General features: G+C 36.3%; 2 protein-coding genes across 2 annotated transcripts; one reads left to right on the top strand and one right to left on the bottom strand.

Annotated features, from left to right (window-relative positions):
- The first annotated feature begins 2,368 nt into the window (after positions 1-2,368).
- Positions 2,369-3,278, top strand: LOC145105743 (zinc finger protein ZAT5-like). Its single transcript, XM_079042822.1, has one exon. It carries the CDS (start codon positions 2,400-2,402, stop codon positions 3,237-3,239), a length of 840 nt encoding a protein of 279 aa, XP_078898948.1. The 5' UTR covers positions 2,369-2,399; the 3' UTR covers positions 3,240-3,278.
- A 20,017-nt stretch (positions 3,279-23,295) lies between these two features.
- On the bottom strand, positions 23,296-25,441 carry LOC145151978 (ras-related protein RABC2a-like). Its single transcript, XM_079075375.1, has 6 exons — positions 25,067-25,441; positions 24,346-24,414; positions 24,158-24,223; positions 23,929-24,050; positions 23,725-23,853; positions 23,296-23,636 (listed from the first exon to the last, which is right to left on the bottom strand). The coding sequence occupies exons 1-6, from the start codon at positions 25,194-25,196 to the stop codon at positions 23,520-23,522; spliced, it is 633 nt and encodes a 210-aa protein (XP_078931501.1). The 5' UTR covers positions 25,197-25,441; the 3' UTR covers positions 23,296-23,519.
- Between the last annotated feature and the right edge of the window lie 263 nt (positions 25,442-25,704).

Here is a 25,704-nt window from a genome sequence, read left to right as displayed (position 1 = left end):
GAGAATTTCGTAGATATATCTGCGAAAAACTCAAGACCATCCGAAACTCTTTTGTTTTTACCTCATCTAGACTTGCTAATTTTATACATGGTTAAATATTCTCTTCTACCGTGCTAATTTTAAATGTGTCATTTGCAAAATTGGTCACTATTTTGCTAAAGTGTCCTTTTTTTTTGTACCCCCTAAATAAGAATATAAGATTAGCTTGAAACTCCAATCATTTGAATCATGTTTTTTTTAAACAGAAGTTGAAGAATAAAGGAAGCAACTTAAAAGTCCCCCGTATTAATCATTACCCAAGTTTCCACTCCTTTTGTATTTTATTCTTTATATATTTATATTCTAAATTTGATGACAAAGTTTATAAAGTTTTTTGGGTAAAGAAAAAATCTGGAAAGTTTTCGTTTATTGTCACATATATATATATATATATATATATATATATATATATATATATATATATATATATATATATATATATATATATATATATCGAAAAAAATATCTCTTATGAAACTTAATAAGACCCGCAACAAATCCATTATAAAGAATCAAAGACAAGTTCCTTCACTTTCTAAAAAGGATGGATGATCCTATCATTGTTGCTACTCATAACTCATATTTCATTTCATTAATTAAGATAATTGTTAAGTAGTTGGATTGAGTTTTAAAGTGTGCATATATTTTCTAGTAAAGCCATGTGGATCTATCATATAAGCTTTTGACTTACATATAGCAAGTCAATTATTTTATTTTGAAATAACATGACACTTATGATTGATTGCATAAACTTTTACAGTCTAATTCTACTAACATGTGTATAAAATATACATAACAGACGACTTTCTGAAGTACCAATCAAATTTATATACGTTATTTTATAATAAAATAAATTTCTTGAATTATTCACACTATGATTATCTGGATAATTGAGGAGGACCGAAACCCGGCGTGATTTTTGGGTCATGGCCTCATTTCATTTAACAAATTATTACTAAAAAAATAAATAAATAAAAAATAAAAAAATAAAAAAATAAAAAAACAAATTCCACAACACATGCATTTGCTTCTTCAGATATTTTTTGTATCTTGGATTATTTTTTATAAAACAAATGATTTTTTTTTCTCAAATTGATTAAATTTTTAGGGTTAGTAACATTAGACAATCAACTTTTAGAGATGTTCGACGTTCGTATTAATTATATTAATTTTTTTATAAAAAAAATATCCCTAAACTTTATAAGTCCCCCTCATTCAAGAAACATTTAGAAAATGACCATACTACCTTCAGAGGCATTTTCCAACCATTGAAAACATAATCCCAATTCTTAAAATTATTACATCAGAATTTATACTATAAAATCGTCATTAATCACTTAGAAATTTAGTAGTGCATATAATCTTCAATCTTCAACTAGTAAAATAAACGTAAACGCGAAGTCAGGGGGCTGGGTTTTGCTATGCCAGTCACGGCTACTGTTGGGGTGGGGACCGTGGGGTCAGATATTGAGTAAGTTTTTAAACTCCATAAAATACTTTCTGAACTTAATATATAGAACTATTATATGCTGATCATATGTCCAAATCTAATAGAATTTTACATTAAACATTAAAAAGAACTAGAAAGTAAAATACTGAAACTTCAAATATTTAAAGATTTGAAACATTAAATAAGACCTTTGTAATAGTGGGTTACTAAAAACCAAAATATAAAAAAAAGTTCTGGATTTTAGAAGACATTTTAAGGGGTTTGTGTGCCAGGCTTGCACTCCAATTCTCCACAAGGTATCGTTATGGTATATATAAATAATAAGCAACCAAACTCCTCCTATCTGGGTTTCCTTCAAAGCCAACCGATTCTCACTTATTTTATATATATATATATATATATATATATATATATATATATATATATATATATATATATATATATATATATTATGAGTTGACATTTATTATGTAAATTTATAAATGTTTATGGAGCGTCAAATTAAAAAAAAATTAACAATTTTGATCGCATTTCAGGCAATTAGGAACTTTAGAAAAATTATATTAATTGTGTAGTAGTACACAAGTATAATAACAGATTATATCCAAAATTGATGTTCAAAATAACTGTACAAAACTGCTGTTCAAAATAAGTGCTTAAAAATGTTAAATGAAAGGTATTATTGAAGAGTTCATAAATAAAAGGAAGAAAAGAAAAAAGAAAGTGAAATAATTCCATTTTTTATAGTAACTTCCAAGGTTGGAAAGGCAAAGTTAGATTGGTGGAGATACTCTCACGGTTACACTTCACGGAAGCGGCCCCCCTCTCGTTATCATCTTTCTCTCTCTCTGTCTCTCTATATATATATTACCAACCTTCGACGCCATCACTTCTCTTACTCCTCCTAAACATGGATGCTCATCAAAATGATTATAATCAGATCATGGAGGATTCAAGAAACATGGTCATTAGGGGGAAAAGAACCAAGCGTCCACGACCCTCATCCCCTCTTGCTCTAACCATGGCATCCACTTCATCCACCACCACAACCACTAGTGAAGGTGGTGATACTGAAAACCCTTATAACACCTTCTTCCACACGCCAACCAACTCGATCGAATTCACAAGAATCATTCAAGAAAACGACGACGAAGACATGGCAAACTGTTTGATTCTTCTCGCCCAGGGTCAATCTTCGCCACCACCACCACACAAAGCGGTGGTGGATACGTTATCCGGGTTTTATGTTTATGAATGCAAAACATGTAATCGTGGGTTCTCTTCGTTTCAAGCTCTCGGTGGCCATAGAGCCAGTCACAAGAAACCCCCTAAGCCTTGTTTAGAAGACAAGATTAGGCCAAATAACATGGTGAACCAAGTTGTGGATGTTCATCATAGCTCTACGACGCTATCTCTTAAAATTGGTTCCAGTCAGCAGACTCAATGTAACCGAAGTGGCTCGACAAAGGCATCTAAGGTTCATGAATGCTCGATATGTGGTGCTGAATTTGCTTCTGGTCAGGCGCTAGGTGGTCATATGAGACGACATAGGTCCATGCCCATGGCTACAACCACTTGTGGCAATTCCGGTGGGTGTCAAGATTCCAAGAAACCGAAAACCCTACTGTCATTGGACTTGAATCTTCCTGCTCCAATTGAAGATGATCATCGGGAAACGAAATTCCCATTTCGATCCAAAGATCAAATGATCGTGTTCTCGAATTCTTCTCTTGTTCATTGTCATGTCTAACTACAACATGTTAACACATTATTTATTTTTTTCGATTTATAGTGGATTGTTAATTGTGTATAATGATTCTTTAAAATTCATTTATTTTGTTCATATAATTGATGTTCAGCATGGTTGAATTCTTTGGAGTTATGTGGTTAATTACTTAACTATATACAAACCCATTTATTCTTTATTTTTGTGTCCTTTTTCGTACATCTATATCCAAACATATATGTAATTAGGATTAAACTAATTTAATATTGAAAAAAAACTTATTTAAAATTCAAAATACCATTTACTAAATGACCATTTCCAAATTAAAGATTACGATTCAGCCATATTATGTCAAACCAAACGTTCATAGAAACACGATAGAATTTGAGAAAAAAAAAATCACAGTAAGTATAACCAAGAGGAACCTGTGCAAATGATAGTATACTCTTCCATTGTTTTTTTTTTTTTTTTTTTATTTGATTTAAGTTTGGAGGGCCCAATGGCATGTAGGAAAAAGATAGAAACGGAACATTTCAATAAAAAAAAAATCTTGGATCGCCATTTATGAGATCAAGAGTTTCACATATTATTTTATTACTTCATGGATCGTGAAGACCTCCAAATATACATCACGTTTTAGTTCTCTATATTAGTCTTACAGAAGCCATAACAGGACTTATTGAAACAAAAATCAATCATAGAATTTGACGAGCAATAAGTTTTTTAATATTTAATTAGGTTTAATCCTAATATAAATTGGTTTAATTCTAATCTTTAATTTGGAAGGATATTCTTGTAATGTCATATGGAATTTTAATATGAAGTGATTGATCAAAGAAGATATGAGGTGACCGACCAAATGAAAAATAATATAGTAAACTTGGAATATCGTTGTTGCACATGTAGGAAATGAAAATTGTCAGGTATCTCATGTTATGGAGGTATTCAAGGAACTGATATATCAACATTGCAATACATAGGTGTCATCGTACTTTACAATGGAAACAAATCGATCAAAATATATAGAGGTTGTGTTTCCTATGTCAATTCCAGTTGAATACGAAGAACCAGATGAAGTGGTGGTTTCATTGATGGACAAACGACAAGTTGGACGACTATGAAACCATAACTGTATCCCATCCCAAGGCAAATCTCCGATCAAAAAAAAATATGCATCCGTTGCCAAAGGATCGGTCACACAAATAGAAACTGTGACATTTAGTTTCCCACGGATTCAACAAAAAATGAATATTCTAGTAGAACCAAATCAAGTGTCAAAATTAACGTTAAGTCTAAGAGTAGATCTAACGTTAAAACTAGTCAAAAAAGTAGTCAACAATATGATATTGTTGACCTTAAAACCCCGTGATGATATTTGTACGAAATTAGAATATTTTACAATACGTTGTTCAAAAGCATAAACTTGTTTTTGCTACGTCAACATTACGAAATTGTTTAAAACATACACAATAGGAAACCATAACTCAAACATCAAGGTAATCTGTAACATCTATCCACAAGACCTTCTCAATCCACCACAAAGCATCATGCCCTCACTGAGTAGGATTCAACAATTCGTTGGGGGACGTAGTATAAAACAATATATAAACATTAATCTTATGTTATTTTCTCATAGAAACTTATAGATTATAAGGTGAACTAAGCTACATACCCTAGTAACATCAAGAATATGTTCACAATCAGCAGCGTGCAGACAACTCATCCTAAGGTATGCAATTGCCCAAAGGATAACATTGGACATAGTTGTAGAACTCGCTACTCGGTACCTGTTCGGCCGACTACCGAGTAGCGAGTACTCGGGATTACTCGGGGAGTACTCAGATTCGGTAATTCATGTAGAAATAATTTTACAGAAATTATATATGTCAAAATCATAAGTTCAAACCATAAGTTGATTGAAATATATAACAAAATTAGATACATATGAATACACAAAAACTGAAAAACACACAATCGTCTCACTTCGTGAATAATTACTGAAAAATTAAGATATATATGTAGTAATAATCACATGTGTGTGTTAAATAATAAATCATTAAGTATATTATACACTAGAAGAATATTCACGCGTTGCACAGAATAAAATTATATGATTAAATTTTTGATAATCATACATTATTGAAAATATTTATGTCATTTTTATTAACTATAAAATAATAATAATTACATTTAGTTGATGAAAATTATAATTAATTTGAACAATAAATAATATAACACCTATTAAAATCAAATTATTTAATGGTCTCTGTTCACGCTTTACATATGTATAAAATTAGTTGTGGTGACTTAGTAAGACATATGAAATATATGTAGAACAAATTATTGACCTATCTTTAAATTATCACAGCACTCCAGGACATGATGCATAGCTTTATATTTGCATCTAGGGATTATTTGGGCATGAAACCCTCATTAAGGAAGTTCTATTTCCAGAAAAAAATAGTTATAATACTCACTATTTTAATTAACTATTGTTATAATTTATTAAATTTTAAATTTTTTGATGATGTTTTAATTTCATCATGAATATTATTTAAATTATCAACTACTACTTGTAATGTAACATAATTTATTTTATAATTTCATGTTATTTTTAACTATTATTATTGTTATAAATTAATTTAAAAACAACTTAATTGACTTTTAGTTATTATATTTATCATATTTAGTAATTTCCTTTCAACTATTTTAAAAAACATATGTTGGATTTTTATTACTTTAGTTTTTAAACTTTACATTTTATTTTTAAGTTTTTTTGATATATTAATTTTGGTTATGCATTTAATACTATACTGAAGTCAACAAATTTAGTATATCATATTGATAATTCAAGAAGTCTTCAACTTATGATAATGTTTATAATTAACAACATATTTAATTTAATTAATTAAATATATTACGTGGAAATATGAAGAGTTAGGAGTTCCAAAATTTTATCTTTAAAATGATAATGGTTTACATCCAATACTATATTAAAACTAATAAAGTAAGTATAATATGTTAAACGTTAAAAAAACATAATTTTATAAGTAGAAGTAAAGATATTATTTTAATAAATTTAGTTTATATATTATTACACTTTAGGTTTGATATTTATTTAACCTTATTAACCAACTTATAATTATTATTAGAAAGAAATTGTAAAGTCATAGGGAGTTTCAAATGAATGTGGTGAAAAGAAAAATGCATGGGAGTTTCAAATGAATGTGGTGAAAGGAAAAATGCTTCATTTATAATATAGTATGATATGATATGATAATAATCACCGGTTTTGTTGAGTTTTACAATAATCATCGCTTTAATAAAGGGCCATTCGGGGAGTACTCGGATTCTGTAACTCGCCCTGGTAGGAGGCCGAGTAGGGAGTACTCAGCCGAGTAATCAGCCAACTCGGCGAGTTTTACAACAATGACACCAGGTATAGGCGAATCAACTATACTACTATTGGGAAATGTCTCAATGACCCAAATATACAAAATTAAGATGTTAGACAAGTAACAACATAATAAAGTTACAATACGTGTTGCTTATAAACTATTATGAAAAATAGTCAACATACCTTAAATATGCATAGACAAATCCCTACACAGTATATTTATGTCCACTACTGACTCTTGGATGGGTAGGGTGCAAATGCTACTCAATTTTATTAAAGACAGTATGCAGCCGTTTGTAAGTGAAATCCCATATCACTTTGCCCCATGGGTACATGTGTCAACAATTGCACTTAATAAGTACATGTATCATTTAAGATAACGTATGTAAATAACTATATACCTGTTAAAGTCGTCTAAATTAGAGACAATTGTAAGAAGATTATCAGTAACCGGCTGCGGAGGGTATTTCCCCAAAAATCCCTGCTCTAGCATATACAGAAGGGAGACTCTCACCACTTCTGTGTCACCTAATTGATGAAGGAAGTCATTGAACACGTGCATAAGGTTACCCATGTTCACTACACAAGAAGGCGTCACAAATGGAAATATACGTTGTCTGAACTGTACAAAAGTAGAACCGAGGGGGGGGCATAGTTTCCAAACCATAACCTGATAATCAAGTTAGAATGCTTTCCTGTCAAAGCAAACCCGATAGTTCTGTACCAGAAATAAAAGCTCTTGTAGGTCAACTTTATCATTTATAGTATATTCCTTAAACATAAGATAGTGACCGAGTAAAAGGTGACATTCCACACCTATCGGCATGTTCACATAATCACCAAAACATGATTGCTTAAACATAGCCGCACAAACTGGCGGGTTTTGTAAACGAGCCATGCTTTACCACCCAAGTTCAGGCATGCATGTTGTAGTCACAACCGCTTCGTATGTTCTGTCATGCAACCATCAAAAGAAGCATTAATCAAGCAATTTAGCATGCTCTAGAGGGCATTCCAGAATACATATTATTCTGGATCTATATTCCAGACCCCTATTCTGGATTACAATTCTGGAAAATTACAATCCGTATCCATATTCTAAAACTGTTCGTCACATTTCGAACCAGTTCTTCGTATTCCGGATGTGTTTTACGGATTTCGGATTCGTTCTGGACTAGTCAGAATGAGTATATTTTTATGTTTTTTTATGTGGAATTGTTCAATGGCAAAAATCTTGAATGTCATGGTGAAGAACGTCGGAAGATGATAATAAGATCGAAGAGTGCAAAAGTAAATGACATAATTACCCTATGACCCTAGTAAAACATGTTTGTTGTAGGCCCGTGTAGTGTGAGTTTGCCTTTTTCAAACCACATGTTAGTTTCAACTATGAAATAAACAAATAATCCATTAATTTTTTTTAAAGGGAAATAGAGTAAAATAACCACTTTTTGGTGTAATTAAAAAAATAATCCATTTAAATAAAATTTTGAAAATTAACCGTTTTCTCTGGAATTAGTCGTTCCGGAACCAATTCGGACTCTTTTGACTGTTGGGCCGGCCCATCAATATTCCTCGGAAATGGGCTCTTCCGGAGTATCCATACATATTCTAGACCCATTTTTAGTAAATGATAACCTTTTGGTGTATCCGACCTGACCTGACCCAGTTTGTGGCCCCCCTATAAATACGTTTCGGAGTTAGTTTATTCGACTTTACTTGTTCCAGAGGCCGTTTCGAACCTACATTCCAAAGACGATTCGAACCCAGTAAATAAAAAAATGTCTTCTGAGAGCATTCAAGATATTCACTTTTTATATGTAGGTTTATAATTATATGTATTTATTGCAGATTTTATGTTTACATCGATATAATTTTTGCAAGTATATAGGTCTTATAATTTACTACAAATTATATGTCTCTCTCTCTCTCTCTCTCTCTCCCCCCCCCCCCCCCAGCGGCGGAGCTTCAACATTTGATTCGGATGGGGAGGGGCAAATATATAATATGTATAAAAATTGGTAAGCTGGGGTGGCCAATGTCAAAATTTTATATTTTTGGGTATAAAATGAAACTATAAGGCTATTTAGGACCAAAAAATCAGAGGGGGGGGGGGGCACAGCCCCCCTGGCCCTAATAATGCTCCGCCAATGTCTCTCTCTCTCTCTCTCAATATATATTTACATATATATATATATATATATATATATATATATATATATATATATATGTCACACCCCCAAACCGGAACGGCGGAAACGTTCGGGGGTGGTTGACGTTATGCGTAGTATCACAACAGTTGTATCATAGCAAGCATAGTAAACACAACCAGACATTGAATACATATATGAAAAAGGTTTACATTATCTTAATACATAGTTTTGTTCTTATCAAGAGTAAAATGGAAAGACGTGACTCTAATGCGCCGACTTCTCCAAAATCCTGGAAGTACATGCCTACTAATTCCCTGAGAATACAAGCAGTTTTGAAAGTATATCAGCATAAAGCTGGTGAGTTCATAAGCATTTGGTTTTGGTGGCAAATGTTCTTTGAATCCTTTTGAAAAGTGTTCCTCAAGAAAATCTTGTATTTTCTTATAAAAAGCGTGTTTGAAAACCCATTCCTTCCATGACTTCTCGGTTCATACTAGATATACACAATCCAAGGAGTCATGGAATGAATATGAATATCCGTTAGTGGAATAATAAATCATCAGTTTTTAGAATGCCGGTGTTATCCTGGGAAAATCCTATATTTTCCCTAAAAACATGCTATCCATACTAGAGGTAGAGATGTAAGTTTAGAAATCCATGATTACTATCAATATATATATATATGAAAGTAGTTTTATTACTCAAAATAAAACAAATGAAGAATAGAATCCGTAAAACCAAAGTTAGTTTATACTTATTTGCGAGTCGTATAACCATACTTGATATGACCTAGAGACCTTTATAACGTTCTTCAGGCGTTTAAGCTAAATGACATTTGTCCACCACAGGGATGCCTGCCTAACTGTAGCTAGCAGTTCTGGTGTGGGATTGTCAGTCCCGAATAGATCTATTCACAAATCTCACGCTCTCCCTCCAGGAGACTCTGGTTATACTATGATAGGATTTAGTTCCGTACACTAAAGGGTACAGTATTGAATTAGAGCCTCATAATTCTGTATAATCTAGTTTACTAGCGAGAAACAATATAAAACAATAATTAACCTTGAATAATAGTACTTTATACTCCTGAGAAAATATATAACATAAACTAAATTTGCCATAGTTTATACAGATTTATTCATGAAATCTGATTTGGTGAAAACTGCCTAGAGGGTTATCCCAAACTATACCCATTATAGTTTAATAGAATTGATATGAAAATGCTTTGTAAAATCCTTTCTGAAAGCTATGAAATTAGATTTCCAATATAACAATTTCCCTTATGCTCAACATATTACAAAATGAATAAAATATCCGAGTAAGTTATTAAACATGGAAATCATTTATTTGTATTAATAAGTTTAAAACTTAATAAAATACTTTGAGTTTGGCTTGTATTCCCCCCTAAAACATTTTAAAACCAGTAAAAGTGTAGGGGTATGAACTCACCTGATGTGGGTGATTCAACGAATATGCGCGTAAGGATGTCCACGAATGAAGTCCCGAGACTTAACGAGTCCTAAATGACATATAATGGCATATATTGACATAAATATAGTGTCTAGAAGCAACCAAATGCAAGGAAACACCTTCCGGGACTAGGAAACACTTTAACCAAGTGTTGGAATCACATGTGATTCATCTAAAGGGTGTTTAAGGCCATGGTTTGGTGTTTACGGCCAAGGGAGTTTACGGCCGTAAACTCTTGGTCAAACATGCATAAGTGGGTGTTTGAAGGCTAGGGAATCTTGAGGGACCATTGCTCTACACAAGGATGAGAAAGACCAACTTAATGGAGGGTGTTGAGGTGTTTACGGCCACACCATAAACCCTATGGTCGTAAACTCACCAAATGGTGTCTTATTGGGTCTTAAAGGCAAGGAGTTTCAAAGGCTCAACTGTTCCAATGGTTAGTAAAGGTCTAGATATGTTTAAGGTCCAAATCATGACAACTACTAGGGTTTACGGCCAAGGTGTAAACTCCTGGCCGTAAACTCTCTTTGATGATGAGTTTGGTGATGATTCAAGGTCTTACAAAACACAAGGGAGTGTTCTAGCCTCAAATCCAAGCCTTATGAAGAGTTTAAGGCTCAAATGGCACCTTTATAGGGGTTTACGGCCAAGGGAGATGCTCTTGGCCGTAAACTCCTTTTGTTCTTGAGAATTGGATGATTTCAAAGTGTAGATCGAGTGTTTCTAGCATACAACTTAGTTAGGGGAAGAGTACTCACACTTTGGAGGCCCTTTGATGAAGATCGGGAGTGAAGTCTCGATGATACTTGAGAGAGAATGGGGAGATTTCAGCCAAGGAAGGAAAAGAATGAGAAGAATGAAGTGCTCTCATATATGTAGGAGGGGTTTACGGCCATGGTTGAGTTTACGGCCGTAAACTCCATGTTTACGGTCGTAAACTCCACATGATGGAGTTTATGGATTTGTTTGATGGTTTTAACTTCAGCAGCTATATCCTAACACTCCTTCCTGGAATGAACTAGGCTTAAAACACTCAAACAGACTCTAAACAGTGCTGCATGATAGCAGCAGTGAGTTTGACTTAAGGTTGATTGTACTGGGGTTACAAGGCAAAAATTTACTGGTTGTCACATCATCCCCCCGTTAGATGGAATTTAGTCCCGAAATTCAAGAATAATGATACGACTCGTGAACCTAAAAGAGATGGGGGTACTTCTGTTTCCTTGGATTCTCGTGCTCTCAAGTGAATTCAAGTTCTCGTTTGGTATCCCAATGAACCTTCACTATGCGGATACGACGTTCGTTTCATGCGCTTGAACTTTCTGGTCCATGAGTTCAAATGATTCCTACACGAAGTGTAGACTCTTGTTTAAATCGATATTGTTGAGGGGAATCGCAAGTGTCTCATCGGACAGACACTTATCTAGGTTCGACACGTGAAAGACGGGATGCATGTTGCTAAGTTCTCTAAGTAAACTAGCTAACCCGGTCGGAGGTAATGATTACAGGTATACCACGAAAACGGATTACTTCTCGAAGGTAGACACAGGTGAGTCTCTCCTTCTTGTATTCGGGCTCTCGCCAGATGTTTCAGCGGATCTTCACTATTGTACCCGCTGGTTCTGATTCATACTCTTCGCATAGACACCTTCGGTTTTCGAAGAGAGATGAATTTTCGAAGTTCGCATCTAGTTTTCTGTTACGAGCGACGAGAGTTTTGCGATCAAACGATTTAAGACAACAGGGTTTGGTATAACATAGACTCAGTCGGCTAAACAGGATGATGTCGTAGAATCGATTGTTAAGTTGGTTTGGAAGGATCGCTTTGTTAGAACATTGATGCCCCTGGGTGAATGTCTCTGGTGTTTTCTGTGTTTGACTCAAAGTTAACAGGTACTACTAACACGAGGGTTCTGATGTTTTGAAGCTATGAACTTTCATGAAATGGTTCTTACTAGATCTCTCTATGATTGTTTGCTGTACACAAGCCAGGTATAACTACAACTGAACCTAACGTATTCACTAAGCTATCATAATTTACTCATTAGGGCTTTAAATTTTATAAGAACATCATGATTCAATTTGGACGAGGAAGTAATCACGATTATGAGCAATTATTAGGGTTTGTGAAAACATACCAAAACATAGCAGGGTTCTTTGATGCTTCCTCATTCCCTGAGGTCAGACTCCTCCCGTTTCCTCATTGTTCTTCTCTGTTGGGCAGTCCCTTTTGAAATGTCCCATTTCTCCACATGTACCGCACACTTGAACTAAGCTGGCATCGGTAGTGGAAGTGATGTGTTGGGTCGGGGTCTTTGCGAAACGAGTTTCCTGGCCATCCTTAACCCTTGGACAATTTCTTTCGAAATGTCCGAGTTCGCCATAATTGTAGCCAACTTGATCCATCTTTACGCTAGTAATCGAGGTGTTTGGCTGTGCAAATGCCCTGCAGTCTCGTGTGGTGCGTCCTTGCCTGTTGCAGTTCTTACATCGAAGTTTACGACACTTTCCTACGTGGTGGAAGTTGCATTTCTCGCAAATTGGAAGTTTTCCAGCATATTGCCGCACTGGCGTTGGCATTGGTTGGGCGGATGTGGTGGTTGTAGGAGTTATTTCGGGTTGTCGTCTCTTGGTAATTTTCTGAGACGACTTGTTCTTCATCTTGATCCAGAATTTTCGTTTGGCGCTCTTAGGTTTGGGAGTTGGAGTGTCCTCCAGAATAAGCCCTTGTTGGTCTCCTGGTGTGTTGCTACAGTTCGAGGTGTGGAAACTATTCCCATTCCCATTTGGGTTGTTAGCGTTAAGAACAGCTAGGGCGGCTGTTACAGCTGCCGTGACAGTAGCTTGGAACGTAGCTGAGTCCATCTGGAGGACTGGTGTCTTACTAGTGGGTTGGTTATGTTCCTTCGGAGGCATGATCTGCTATATGTCAAGAAAAGAAGCTTGTGAGCAACAACGGTTGCCTTTGGATGTATCCTAAATATTTATCTATGCATTGGGATTTCCCGTTTTGCTATCTGACTCTCATCGATTCGACCCACATCCCCATGATGTGGTCCTAGAAAGAATAGAAAAAGATTTGAACGCAATAAAGTTCACATACAATAAACTTACGGACTCCTTGTTGTTCGGCTCATTGTGTTGGCTGGATAACTCTCACATTCTCGTCGGCTCTGGACGATATGGAGATTTAGCTATAAGGGTAGTTTCGAGGATCAAGTCGATACGGGATTTAACTTGACACTCGGAAGAAATCCCTGGAATGTCTTTGGGGAAGACATCAGGAAGGTTACAGACTTCGGAGATGCTCTCGAGGTCTTTAACTTTTTGCGTCTCATCAACCACATGAGCCAGGAATGCATGGCATCCCTTTTCGCAGATACTTTTGGGCCTTGGCGTAGGAAATGATACGAAGGTTTGAACAAATTTTTATCACTATAACCAGGGAGGACCTCGTCAGAGGGAAAGATTGAGACGAATTGCTTTCTCGAAGCAAATGATATCAGCATGATTTGGGGCTTAACCATCCCGTGCCGACTAGGACATCGAAGTTTTCATGAGGACTGATATGAAATTGATGGGGAAAAGGAATGATCGTCTAAGTAAATCCTATGATACGTGTTTTGAAGACAAAATAGTGATAGGACCTTGATAATGTTTCTTAATTTGCATGCTAACTATCTAAGGTATACTTTTGACAAAGATCATCTTTATCTAAAATATGGTTGTTGCCATCATAACTGAAACTGAGATTACACATATTTCGGAAGCCTTGACCTAAAAGTAGGTCTAAGTCATACTAATAAGGAGAAAATATTGGCAACAAGAAAGACAGAGATGTTTACAGAAAAGATCTACTTAGAATATAAATATGAAAGTCATTCCTTAGGCCAAATGGAAGGGTGAGTAGAGCATTCCCCTATCGGCGACGGTTACTCCTCAGGTGAAACCTTAATTCGGCCAGCAGGCGTTCCACACCAAGAAGGCACCTCTCGTACTCTGACTGACGTGCTCGGAGCTCTGTGACTTCGGCTCGGGTTGTAGCTAACTCTCGTTGCAGAGCTTCATCGTTCCTTACAGCTCTCGCATGAGAAATCTCGAGGCGACGAATGCGGTCCATGTTGGCGTTTGAATCCGCTTCGAGCTCCATAGTTCGCTGAAAGGTTGCCATACCCAGTTCCTCATTGCGAGTCACTCGGCGTATCAGGATTGGAAGGGCCCTGTCCGCAGGGCCTCCTTCATTCAAATTGTAGAAGTTGCGGTTTTCATCGTATGGGAGGGGTTGGTCTTGCTCGTGGCTCCACCTATTCAAACTCCCGACCCACATAGGCGTTGGACCTTGGAATCCAACTTGAGGGTTAGGATTTGGTATTGGGGTCACTTGAGGTAGGTTCTCGACTTCGGGTTCCGGGTCAGTCTCTTCAGGAAATGGTTCGGCAAAATCATCGTCCAAAGGAATTTCATGGTTTCCTTCTGGCTCTGGCTCGATCCATCCGCCATCTCCTTGGTTGGGAAAGTACGGGTCGCCAGGGAGATGGAATCCAGCCATGCTATCTACGCGAGGTGATGGTAAAGGGATAGTTAATAGGCATCGAATCTATAATACTTCCAATGTATTATAGTTACATGATTGATTCTCCTGGGTAAGTTTCCGGTTCGGTCGTTATAGCACCCTAATATACTCCTATAGTATTTTTAACCCTTATGTTTGATTCTAGAACTCTCATGGTATCTAGGTAAGTTTTAGGCTTGCTGCAACACCACAGTCACTCCCAAGCACATGTTGGTCATGTCTCGAATGAATATAGTTGATCAGGCTATATTGACCCTAGACATGATTACATAACTGCCCAGGTTTAACCGCAGTGTCCCAACATCCAAATACTTTTGTTTCGTTCTATATATGACTCTGGTTCTGTTATGTATGCATACTAGTAAACTTGTTACAAAAATACATTATATTTCGAAAATATACTTTTAGTTTAGAGCACTTAGGCCCCTTAGTGTTTATAGTTGTATACCATGTAAGGTTCGGTATACTTAGTTCGCTATAAACAAGCGCTCTGATACCAATCTGTCACACCCCCAAATCGGAACGGCGGAAACGTTCGGGGGTGGTTGACGTCATGTGTAGTATCACAACAGTTGTTTCATAGCAAGCATAGTAAACACAACCAAACATTGAATACATATATGAAAAAGGTTTACATTATCTTAATACATAGTTTTGTTCTTATCAAGAGTAAAATGGAAAGACGTGACTCTAATGCGCCGACTTCTCCAAAATCCTAGAAGTACCTGCCTACTAATTCCCTGAGAATACAAGCAGTTTTGAAAGTATATCAGCATAAAGCTGGTGAGTTCATAAGCATTTGGTTTTGGTGGAAAATGTTCTTTGAATCCTTTTGAAAAGTGTTCCTCAAGAAAATCCTATATTTTCTTATAAAAAGCGTGTTTGAAAACCCATTCCTTCCATGACTTCTCGGTTCATACTAGATATGCACAATCCAAGGAGTCATGGAATGAATATGAATATCCGTTAGTGGAATAATAAATCATCAGTTTTTAGAATGTCGGTGTTATCCTGGGAAAATCCTATATTTTCCCTAAAAACATGTTATCCGTCCTAGATGTAGAGATGTAAGTTTAGAAATCCATGATTACTATCAATATATATATGAAAGTAGTTTTATTACTCAAAATAAAACAAATGAAGAATAGAATCCGTAAAACCAAAGTTAGTTTATACTTATTTGCGAGTCGTATAACCATACTTGATATGACCTAGAGACCTTTATAACGTTCTTTAGGCGTTTAAGCTAAATGACATTTGTCCACCACAGGCATGCCTGCCTAACTGTAGCTAGCAGTTCTGGTGTGGGATTGTCAGTCCCGAATAGATCTATTCACAAATCTCACGCTCTCCCTCCAGGAGACTCTGGTTATACTATGATAGGATTTAGTTCCGTACACTAAAGGGTACAGTATTGAAGTAGAGCCTCACAATTCTGTATAATCTAGTTTACTAGCGAGAAACAGTATAAAACAATAATTAACCTTGAATAATAGTACTTTATACTCCTGAGAAAATATATAACATAAACTAAATCTGCCATAGTTTATACATATTTATTCATGAAATCTGATTTGGTGAAAACTGCCTAGAGGGTTATCCCAAACTATACCCATTATAGTTTAATAGAATTGATATGAAAATGCTTTGTAAAATCCTTTCTGAAAGCTATGAAATTAGATTTCCAATATAACAATTTCCCTTATGCTCAACATATTACAAAATGAATAAAATATCCGAGTAAGTTATTAAACATGGAAATCATTTATTTGTATTAATAAGTTTAAAACTTAATAAAATACTTTGAGTTTGGCTTGTATTCCCCCCTAAAACATTTTAAAACCAGTAAAAGTGTAGGGGTATGAACTCACCTGATGTGGGTGATTCAACGAATATGCCTGTAAGGATGAGAAGTTCCACGAATGAAGTCCCGAGACTTAACGAGTCCTAAATGACATATAATGGCATATATTGACATAAATATAGTGTCTAGAAGCAACCAAATGCAAGGAAACACCTTCCGGGACTAGGAAACACTTTGACCAAGTGTTGGAATCACATGTGATTCATCTAAAGGGTGTTTAAGGCCATGGTTTGGTGTTTACGGCCAAGGGAGTTTACGGTCGTAAACTCATGGTCAAACATGCATAAGTGGGTGTTTGAAGGCTAGGGAATCTTGAGGGACCATTGCTCTACACAAGGATGAGAAAGACCAACTTAATGGAGGGTGTTGAGGTGTTTACGGCCACACCATAAACCCTATGGCCGTAAACTCACCAAATGGTGTCTTATTGGGTCTTAAAGGCAAGGAGTTTCAAAGGCTCAAGTGTTCCAATGGTTAGTAAAGGTCTAGATGTGTTTAAGGTCCAAATCATGACAACTACAAGGGTTTACGGCCAAGGTGTAAACTCCTGGCCGTAAACTCTCTTTAATGATGAGTTTGGTGATGATTCAAGGTCTTACAAAACACAAGGGAGTGTTCTAGCCTCAAATCCAAGCCTTAGGAAGAGTTTAAGGCTCAAATGGCACCTTTATAGGGGTTTACGGCCAAGGGAGATGCTCTTGGCCGTAAACTCCTTTTGTTCTTGAGAATTGGATGATTTCAAAGTGTAGATAAAGTGTTTCTAGCATACAACTTAGTTAGGGGAAGAGTACTCACACTTTGGAGGCCCTTTGATGAAGATCGGGAGTGAAGTCTCGATGATACTTGAGAGAGAATGGGGAGATTTCAGCCAAGGAAGGAAAAGAATGAGAAGAATGAAGTGATCTCATATATATAGGAGGGGTTTACGGCCATGGTTGAGTTTACGGCCGTAAACTCCATGTTTACGGCCGTAAACTCCACATGATGGAGTTTATGGCTTTGTTTGATGGTTTGAACTTCAGCAGCTATATCCTAACACTCCTTCCTGGAATGAACTAGGCTTAAAACACCCAAACAGACTCTAAACAGTGTTGAATGATAGCAGGAGTGAGTCTGACTTAAGGTTGATTGTACTGGCGTTACAAGGCAAAAATTTTCGGGTTGTCACAATATATATATGTATATATATATATATATATATATATATATATATATATATATATATATATATATATATATATATATATATATAGTGATGTTTTCGACATTTGCATTCTTGATTCTTGAATCCTCTTTTTTCCTCCATTTTTTGCCATGACATTCCAGATTTCTTCCATTGAACAATTCAGTCATTTGCTTTGATTATTATGCCATCTTCTTCCTCCATTCTTCCCCACAACAATCCAGAGTTCTGCCATTCAACAATTCAGTTATTCGCTTTGATTCTTGTATCTTCTTCCTCCGTTCTTTGCCATCACATCCCATATTTTTGCATTGAACAGTTCCGTCAGCTTCTTCGCCATTGTTGAGACCTTCCAGTAATTTCTTGTTTCTAGTCATTTCTTGTATAATCATTTCTAATCCAAAATTGAAACCCTCCGGCGGGGCGGGGAGGGGGGGGATATCGATCCTCTAACTGGCCTTTCTAGAAGGGGGGAAAGAGTTTGTACAGTGTTTACAGCAACATTTTTGGGCTTATTCTATATGCGCTTTTATTCAACATGTGGGTAAATGTAATCTCCAGTAAATTAAAAACAATAAGAAAAGTATTAATGTGGTCCACAAACACATGTGGTTAGCCACTCTCTGCATGTTGTGGGCTTACATATCTACCACGCGGACGACCTTACCAGATGGTTCGGGTTCCGGATTATACTTGCTCAGACTAGTCGTCGTTGGCATAGCTTCCACCTTGTCGGCTTAGCCATACTATTTAGCAAAATAGGAAGCGTAATAAGGTCAAGAAAAAGAAGAAGCAACATGTTAGGATTTACAGAGATGCTGATCTTGAAAAAATGGATGGTGTTTCTTCATTCGCTTCAGATTCAGACTTGGGTAAAGAAGGTGATCATGTTTACTAATTATGTTTATGTTTTTGTTTACGTATGATAACTTGGTCCGGTGAATGTTTCCATGTTTATGCCATTTTAACTTTTTTGCTTTTGAGGATGATTATATTTTTGATGATTGTTTCTTTGTGGTTATTGATTTCGAACAAAATCCATTGACTTGTAGCATACCAATATGAAACGTCCCAAAAATCATGACCGAAAATTTCTTTTAAAAACGTTACTAACCCATGAATATTAAAACATTTCAATCATACTAAAAGGGTTTTATAACAAATCAGAGTATCTTTTCAAAACAATTGTTCATTTTATCAGAGTAAACATCCCAGGCTAAACTTCTTGGTGTGTGCCATGCGATCATCCCGAGCCCTTCCCTCCGCTACCGGAAGTACCTGAAACCAAAACCGAAAACCGTAAGCACGAAGCTTAGTGAGTTCCCCAACCTACCACATACCATACATATCTGCTGATCCAAACATGTCATATACAACTGTGAGCACATAATCACATACTGGGCCCCCTCCCGCTGCATTGGGCCTCGCCCGCCATCGGACCCCGTCCGTCATCAGGCCCCGCCTGGCATCAGGTCCCACCTAGCATCGAGCCCCGCTCGGTATACAGATCTGTTTCCCTTAGGCCCCGCCTGTCTCTGGGCCTCGCCCGCCATACTCATACATACGATCAAATAACATACATAAACATTCCCTAACCATGCCCTGATCTAAGGCCTCGCCTAACTTGGGCCCCGCCCCTGGTCTGCTACTGAAGTAGTGGAACCCCGTCCACACTCCTACTAGTAGTAAGATACGGGCCCCCGCTCACGCTCACATCCTTTCTACCACAGGCCTCGCCCCTGTTCTGCTAATATCGAGATATGGAACCCCATCCATACTCAGCTAGTGATGAGATACGGGACCTCGCCCACACTCACCTCCCTACCAGGCACATACAAGTATCACGAAGACAACAAGTATAATTTAACGCACTACATAAGAATCTTCCTCGGGAATACCCCGACATCGGACCCCCGGCCCGGAAACATACTATTATCTAACGCACTTCGGGCTTACCCCGACGTCGGACCCTCGGTTCGGATCCTATCATACCGACACATGCAAGAATCACAAAGACCTCTAGCATCCTAACATTCCTCGGGCCTCGCCCGGCATCAGGTCGTAACCCGGAACATATATCAATAAGTGCCTAGGGCTAACCCTCGGGTATTCCTTCTATATATAAGCATAAACATAAACATGAACATAATGGGTCGGCATTGTGGCCGTAGACCCATGCACACAGTGAGGAGACTCACCTCGCACTGGTGAAAACTCGTTGAACACTTCTGACTGCTAACCGGAAACTTCTGAACCGCTGACCCTTCGGCTTCCCGAACTATCAATACCCAAAATAACATTTAGACCTCAATAATCCAAAAGTCAACCCTGGTCAAACTTTGTCAAAGTCAACATCCAGTTGACCTGACTCGCCGAGTTGGTCTACCAACTGGGCTAGTCCATACTCCTCCAATCCCAAAACAACCCCGACTCTACTCGTCGAGTCTAGCAAGAACTCGACGGGTCCTCCTTCAACCATGCCAATGGGACCATCTTCAACCGACTCGTCGAGTTCATCATCCACATATGAATGCGTCTAGTTTGTGACTCGCCGAGTTGTATGAACAACTCGTCGAGTCCAGCTTCATAAACTAAGGAGATTGCCTTAGACTCGCCGAGTTCTTCCTTGAACTCGTCGAGTACGATGAACTTCATGACCCTTTTTGCTCGGGCCGACTGAGTCCCTTTCCAAACTCAACTCATACCCTTAACAGAAGGGTTTTTGGGGCAAGAACTGGCCTGACTTGCCGAGTCCCACAACTGACTCGCCGAGTCTCTCTATGTCCAACACTATTCAGACGATTTCAGACAAGCTCAAGGCATCCAAGACCCAGATCTGGCCTCCTAGGGTCGGGATATCATACAAAGCTGTTACCTTTGCACCCTTGCATGGCCCTTTTTGCTCAAAAGGCCATAATAACCACTTAAACTTTGCATGGGGAGTTCTATTGGCATAAAGCTTCCACCTTTATGCCTTTACTACTCTAAATACTCCCAGATCTGAAAGGTTCTATCTTGGGGACATCCAAATCCCACAAGAAATCATTCTTGGTCCATAAGCTTCATAAATATGGCTATAAAGAGATCTATCAAACTAGAAGTCAAGGAAGGAACTTGATTACCAAAATGAGCAGCAAATGGAGTGAATCTTCTGGATCTACTCCTTCCTCCTTGACCTTCCAACCTTCTTCTTGTTCTTCCAAGCTTCAAAATGCTTCAAGACTCACAAAATGGCTCACAAACTCAAGGGAGACTCTAGGGTTTCGTTCTGAACTTGAGAGAGTATCAAGGGGGCTGAAGAAGGGTTGTAATGTTCTTTAATTAGGGTACAAGTCCCGCATTTAGGGTTTTCCCAAAACCTGGCCAACTCGCCGAGTCAGTCTTCTGACTCGTCGAGTAGGTCACTTAACCCGCGACCAAAATCGCGCTCCTACTCGTCGAGTCACCCATCTACTCGACGAGTCACTTCCTCTTTTGAGGTTTCCTTTCCTTTCTAGGCCTCCTGAATTCAGGGTGTTACGCAATATTTTATATTATTCGATATAACTAATCAATCAATAAACATTAAAATTGGATCATTTGTGTTATTTCTTCAGCGTGCTTCCAAAACAAAGGAAACACAAAACTCAATAACAAGATTAATCATTTTTTATCAAGTTAAGCAATATGTACAAATTTTCCTTTTACGTAGCGAAATAAGAGAACTTTAAAATTTAGCCACTAATAAACGACATCCATAGGTAAAAGGAGAGTTATTACTTGTAAAAAGTAAATGACATTCTTACGTGACATTTTTTCGTCTCTTTCTTCTATCATGTCGCTTTTGTATTGATCTTTATACTCAGACCTTTTTATGACTTAGATTTACTTGTTGAACTAGTTTAAGTACTTTCGTATTTTCGCAATTCTGAATGATGTACTTTTGTATCCAGACTTATGGAAGATTGTAATATGTTATTTTATGTCTTGTAATGTTCAATATATGTTTGTTGACTATGATCCAACAATGCGTCGCAGCCCTGGTGTTTCTGTTGTCTGCTCTGCCGAGGTGTGATAGAAATAAGATGTACCGTTTGGAAATTTCACTTTAAACACCTCACAGATCTAGCTTAGACATAACTCCCGTAAAAAAATCAATCAGTACTAATAAATCTTATTTGTAGGTTTAAAATAACGTCTATGAACATAAATATAAGTTACACTTAAAGCGTATAAAGTATAACTCAACTTACAGGTTTTCTAGCGAAAAACCGAAAAATGCACGGGCAGAACTTCGAAATCGAAAACTCTATTTCGCCGGGCTCTCTGATACTCCAGAGTTTCGCTACTAACACTTAAAAACTCATAACCTTTGTCCTTGGGTCGTGGGAAAGATTTAAGAGAATTTGGGAAAAAAAATTTGTGAAAAGTGATAAAATTTTGACTATTTATAGCCAAAATCGGGGGCGCGTCAGGCGTAGGCGCGTCACGTCTAGTGACATGCCCGCCTCTCCTGTTGCCACGTGTCGATGTCATAGGGAGAAAGGGAGGAGTGTCCGGCTGCCACGTGTCGCGACCGCACGGTGCCACATTATAACTTTTGCATATAAGCTTCATTTTCGATGTTCTTTATATCCCCGGTTTCGTATCGACGAGTACTACAACTTTCATTTACACTCCGTCGACTAATTCACATTGTATTTTTATTTTTACAGTCTATAAAAAATACATTGTAAAAGAACTTGCGAAATTCATAATTAATTCTCGACGTTTTTTATATCGACGGATTCGTATTTACGAGGACATCAACTTTCGTTTAGATTGTTTTGTCTAACGAGCAACCAATCTCTATTTCACTTTTTTATGACACATACATTGTATCGTGTCGAACGCAAAACTTCGAAAAATCATAATTTTCTCTTACGAAATTAGATTCTGACATTCTTTATTCTTAGAAAAACAACTAATTTTATAAAAAATACAATATAAAATATCAAACCATCAATAATCATAAACAAATTAAAATATTTCCAAAACTAATGTAAAAAAAGAAAAAAGAAGCAGGTCCTAACTACCAGCCGCGCCACACGAGCTACTTACCCAGCCATCGATATTTATGAAAGTTTCTTTGTTGGAAGGTTGAAAGATAAAAGGGTGCAAGGATGAATTGAAAGTAGAGGATTGATGTGGGATTTATAGGTTGATCGGAAGGGTTGGGTTTTGTTTTGTGGTAATGTGTGATTTTATTTGTATGATTTTACTCTAGTTTCAAGTGTTCAAGTGAAAGTACGCGTAAAGATTGGAGAAAAACAACTCACACACATGTATTACAAAAGAATAAAGAGGTAATAATCATTTACAATATATACCACAAACTATTGTTTTTGTTTATTCCTAATAGTATGACTATGCCTTAGTTAGTAGTATGACTAAAAAAGGAAGAATTCAAAGGGAAGCCTAAATAAAAACACTAGCCATTTGTATGAAAACCCAGGACACATTTGAGAATTCCAAGTTATATATACAAAGCACAATGAATTTCTTTCTTTCTTATTATCCTCAAACAAAAGGATTGACATGAAAATAAACAGAAAAAGACTTTACACAAACTTCTATAATCACTCACAAAACTCAACCACTATCTTCAAAAACTAAAACAAACCAATCATTTACATGCAATCTTTATGAGCAACATCCTTGGGTAGATGCAACATGGTTGTTCTCCGGTTTTTGCTTCAATATATTATTTCTCTTCACTATTGTAGACCCTTCTTCTAGAAGACTCGGAACCTCCATTATCTGTACATGTTACGAACAACAAGAAAGAAATTAGCATATCATATGCTAGTGTCACAATGGTTTATATATTTTGCTCATTGTTTTATACCTTTAGTGCAAGTTCTTCAAAGCATTGATGAACATTTTCACGAGTTCTTGCACTACATTCAAGAAACAAACATTTGAGCTCTTTTGCAAGATCAATGCCTTCTTCCCTGCTCACAAATCTTTCAGTGTCCTGCAATAGAGCATTTATTTTCAATAAGTAATAATTATATAAATATATTATAAGAAAATATGTAATGTAACTTACTTTGTCAACTTTGTTTCCAACAAGCATCTTGACACAGTCTTGATTAGTGGAGTAAAGGTCAACTTCTTTAGCCCATATTTCCGAAAGGTTTGTGAACGTTTCTCTTCTTGTAACATCATACACTATAAAACATGAGTTTACATTAGAATACTACATTAGAATACATTGTAAACGTGTAATAAAAATAATGATGTATTATTAAGATACAAAATATTTATGAATTAATTACCAAGAATAATCCCTTGGGCACCCCTGTAGTAAGAGCTTGTTAGTGTCCTGAATCTTTCTTGTCCAGCTACAATACCAATTTTACAACTTTACTTTATATAGCATGAAAGGATAAAATCAATGAGTAAGATAAAAAAAGACATGTTGTAGAGGAATGGATTTTGTTTGAATAATATTAGCAATGTTTACCTGTGTCCCATATTGTAAGTTTTAATCTTTTTCCTCCAACTGTAAGCTGCTTCATTTTGAAGTCAACACCTGTCCAATATGAGCAGATACAAGAATAAGAACATTTTTATCAAATTTCCATTTGCAAAGTGATATGTTAGATCTCATCACTCAAACATATTAGTTTCTTTTATTGTAAGTTGTAACGGATAGAGTTCACATTTATTCAATCATATTAGCGTTTGGTTTAACACATAATTTAGTAAATTTGTTTATAAAAGAAAGGAATTTTCACTTCCTATCTGTCAAATATCTAAATCTTCATACAAAACAGAGGAATTTCATGGAAGAAAATGTTACCAATATTATGTGAACAAATAAATAAAAATGGAAATGTTAGCATATATTTTCGGAGGAGTGTGTATTTGAACTTCTAGTAGATAACTAAATTTTTAATACGCAATTCAAATAGAAACGGTTAATGACTACTAATTTATTCCAAAAAAAAAAAAAGTGGATATCTTATGCAAAAGTTGGTAAGAAATTGAAACTTAACAACCTCTAAATAACAGATATCCAAGGATTAAGAGCACATAATAAGAAAAAAAAATGAATTCTAAATACAAAAAAACCTATAAATCGAATTATAAAACATAAATCAACATCCAAATACGATTCAAACCAGCAAAATATTTACAATTAAACTTCAAAAATTCAAAAATCAACTGAACAGAGAAATTACCAATGGTAGGTGCGAGATCTTCGAAGGCGTCGGAGATGAAACTGACGAGAAGACTACTTTTGCCGACACCAGAATCTCCGATCAATAAGATCTTAAATGAGAGATCGTACTGACCTGATGATGACCCCATTTTGACGATTTCAAAACAAACTTTCTCTCTCTCTATTTATCTTCGTGATGTTTTGAACAATAAGCAACAACAGATCGACTCGAAAATAGTGTACAAGTTGAGATTTGTTTGGATTAGTAGAAAAACCTAAAACGGAGAAATGGTATCCAGTTCCTTCTCTTTACTTGAAGAATCAAGAAAGAAACTGCTTTTTGATGTGACAGAGAGAGAGAGAGAGAGAGAGAGAGAGAGAGAGAAAGGGTAATGAAAAATCTTTATGTGCCTGGAACTAAGATATGAATCCCATTTTTGCGCCAAACGCACTCCGACATACTCATTACATCACGTTTATTATTTTTTTAAAAACTAAAATTAACATCTTTAAAAATCTGGTTTTTGGTTACTGGACCCGGTCTTAATTAAAATCCGATCTTTAATCTCAAAGCGAGCCCCCACTAGACTTGATTATATATTGAGAAAAAAAATTAAAATTAAAATTAAAAAACCGTTATACTTTATATATTTTTAT

The sequence above is a fragment of the Lactuca virosa genome, chromosome 1 (genome assembly GCF_052849685.1).
Source record: "Lactuca virosa cultivar CGN04683 chromosome 1, Lactuca_virosa_CGN04683_v6, whole genome shotgun sequence".
Lineage (NCBI taxonomy): Eukaryota > Viridiplantae > Streptophyta > Magnoliopsida > Asterales > Asteraceae > Lactuca > Lactuca virosa.
The sequence above is the reverse complement of the archived record's forward strand: the minus strand, read 5'-3'. Positions and strand labels throughout refer to the sequence as shown.